At 62.5% G+C, this 2,140-nt stretch overlaps 1 protein-coding gene across 1 annotated transcript; it reads left to right on the forward strand.

Annotated features, from left to right (window-relative positions):
• Window positions 1-60: 60 nt before the first annotated feature.
• Window positions 61-1,429, forward strand: MNEG_15525 (CHD3-type chromatin-remodeling factor PICKLE; the record flags this gene model as incomplete). Its single annotated transcript, XM_014036003.1, has 4 exons — window positions 61-141; window positions 375-502; window positions 1,077-1,164; window positions 1,358-1,429. 4 exons carry the CDS (start codon window positions 61-63, stop codon window positions 1,427-1,429), a joined length of 369 nt encoding a protein of 122 aa, XP_013891457.1.
• Between the last annotated feature and the right edge of the window lie 711 nt (window positions 1,430-2,140).

Raw genomic sequence — 2,140 nt, forward strand, 5'->3', positions numbered from 1 at the left:
GCCGTGCACCGCCCCTCCCTAAACCCGGACAATAAAACCTCCCAGGAGCTGTTCATGCTGATGCACTTTTTGGACCCCGAGAAGTTTGCAGACCCCGAGATGGTGGCGCAGGAGTTCCACGACCTCAACCACCAGGAGCAGGTGACACTCGTTTTCAAATCTATACATGTATATATATACATTATAATGTATATAAATTGGATGTATGAAATGCTTGACGTGCTTCCTCGTACCTTTTTCACACGTAAAACTATCATCTGGAAGTTTCCCCCAGCTGCCAGGGCGCCACGAGGGGACTGTTTGAGGCGTGGGCGGGATAGCACCCAACCGCGACCACCCCCCCCCCCCCCAAAAAAAACCTAACCTCCCTCCAGGTGTCCGAGCTGCACTCTCGCCTGAAGCCCCACCTCCTGCGGCGCGTGAAGAAGGACGTGCTGAAGCAGCTGCCCCCAAAGATGGAGCAGATCGTGCGGGTGGAGCTCAGCGCCAAGCAGCGCGAGTGGTAGGTGGCCGGTTGGTTCCACCCGGCGGTTGTATCCAATCGTGTATCCTGGGTGTGTGGGTGTGGGCTCGGTCGGCTGGGCTTGGCTGGGCTTGCCGGGAGGGTTGGCGGGTCGGAGGGGGGGGGTGCCTCGGACGCTCGAGGTGGCCGTTTTTTTTTTTCGGTGTCGTGGAAGTTTGGCTATTAAGGGTGTGTGTGTGTGTGTAGCAGATCGCGAGGGTGGAGCTCAGCGCCAAGCAGCGAGAGTGGTGGGTAGCCTGCGAATGGCCACATTGGATTGTGTCGGCATGTGGGTTTGGGCGGTCGAAGGGCGGGTCCGCTGCTTTGGAGGGTGAACGGGTGGGTGTGTGGACGCCTCGGGCGCTCGCAGGGAGCTCGCAGGCAACCAGATCGCGACTCTCGCGCGCCCCAGGCCCCCGGACAGCAAGCCCCAGGTCCTTCCATGCTCAGAATTCAAACGGGCGGGCGCTATTGCCCCTAGCCACCTTCCTGCGCCCAAACCGAAATCGTGACGATCACCAACTGCAATTTTTTACAAGATTCCTCACCTGTGCGTCATCCTCCCGTCCCCCAGGTACAAGATGATTCTCACCAAGAACTTTGGCGCGCTGGCCACGCTGGGCGGCAAGGGCAACGCGGGCGCCATGAAGCTGCGCAACCTGGTGGGCGGTGTGGGGCCCTCTTTCATCCTTTTTTTGCTGTTTTTGTGGTGGGGGGGTTCCGGGGAGGGGGGCACTGGGGCGTAGAATGAATGTGTGTGGAGGCACCTTCCATGGCCGTTTATATTTGGAGGGGGGCGTCGGGGGTGGTTACAATTGTACGTATTCTTGGGGGGTTGTATTTCATGCGTCGCAGGCCTGGTCTGTGGCGTCCCTTGGGGGCGGGGAGACGCCGGGTTCTTTTATTGAGTGGGGCAACCTCTCTTGAGTGGGGGTTTTGTTTGAGTCATATGGGTTTTTCCTTGCGCGTGCAAAAGCGCTCCGCGCATGTGTGAGAGAGGGAAGTGAAGGTGATCGATGAGGCGAATCTCGTCCCCTCCACTCCATCGGTCGTTGATAAGGGGATAGAGACCGAGGGGGGGGGGGGGGAGGGCATGGAGTGGGCGTGACCCCGCATGCGCGGCGGCCGCGTCGCGCGGGGACGGTCGCTTTGCTTTGGCTTTGCGGGCCGCTGCGCCGCTCCGCGGCCGCCGACTCCAACCCCGCTTTCTTGGTGCAAAAAGTCTGTCTTCCTTTGGAGTGCGAAGGTGCTCCTCACGTGCAGGCCGCGGGGGTGGTGGTGGGGGACGACCCCCCGCGCCGATTGATAGGTCATGCTTTTCGTCCTCACCCGTCCCACCGGTCACGTTCCCGGCCAGTGTCCAGACCAGGGGGTCGGAGGCGGCCTGACCCCGCGTGCGTGGCGCAGCCCGAGCCGCGCCGCCTCGCCCGGGCGGCCGGTCCGCTTTGGATTCGTCCGCCGCTCTGCTGCTTATATGCGTCCGCCGATTCTGCTGCCGGTTTGTGATTCGTGGCCGCACGAGGGGGCGTGCCGAGGGGTCACGGGTTGGCCCCTCGGCCCCCTTCCGCGCCGGCGCCCCCTCTCAACCACCCCCTGCGTTTCAGCGTCCGCCCCGGCGCCACCCCCGCCCGCCCCCTC

This window comes from Monoraphidium neglectum, assembly GCF_000611645.1.
Source record: "Monoraphidium neglectum strain SAG 48.87 unplaced genomic scaffold scaffold05405, whole genome shotgun sequence".
Classification (NCBI taxonomy): domain Eukaryota; kingdom Viridiplantae; phylum Chlorophyta; class Chlorophyceae; order Sphaeropleales; family Selenastraceae; genus Monoraphidium; species Monoraphidium neglectum.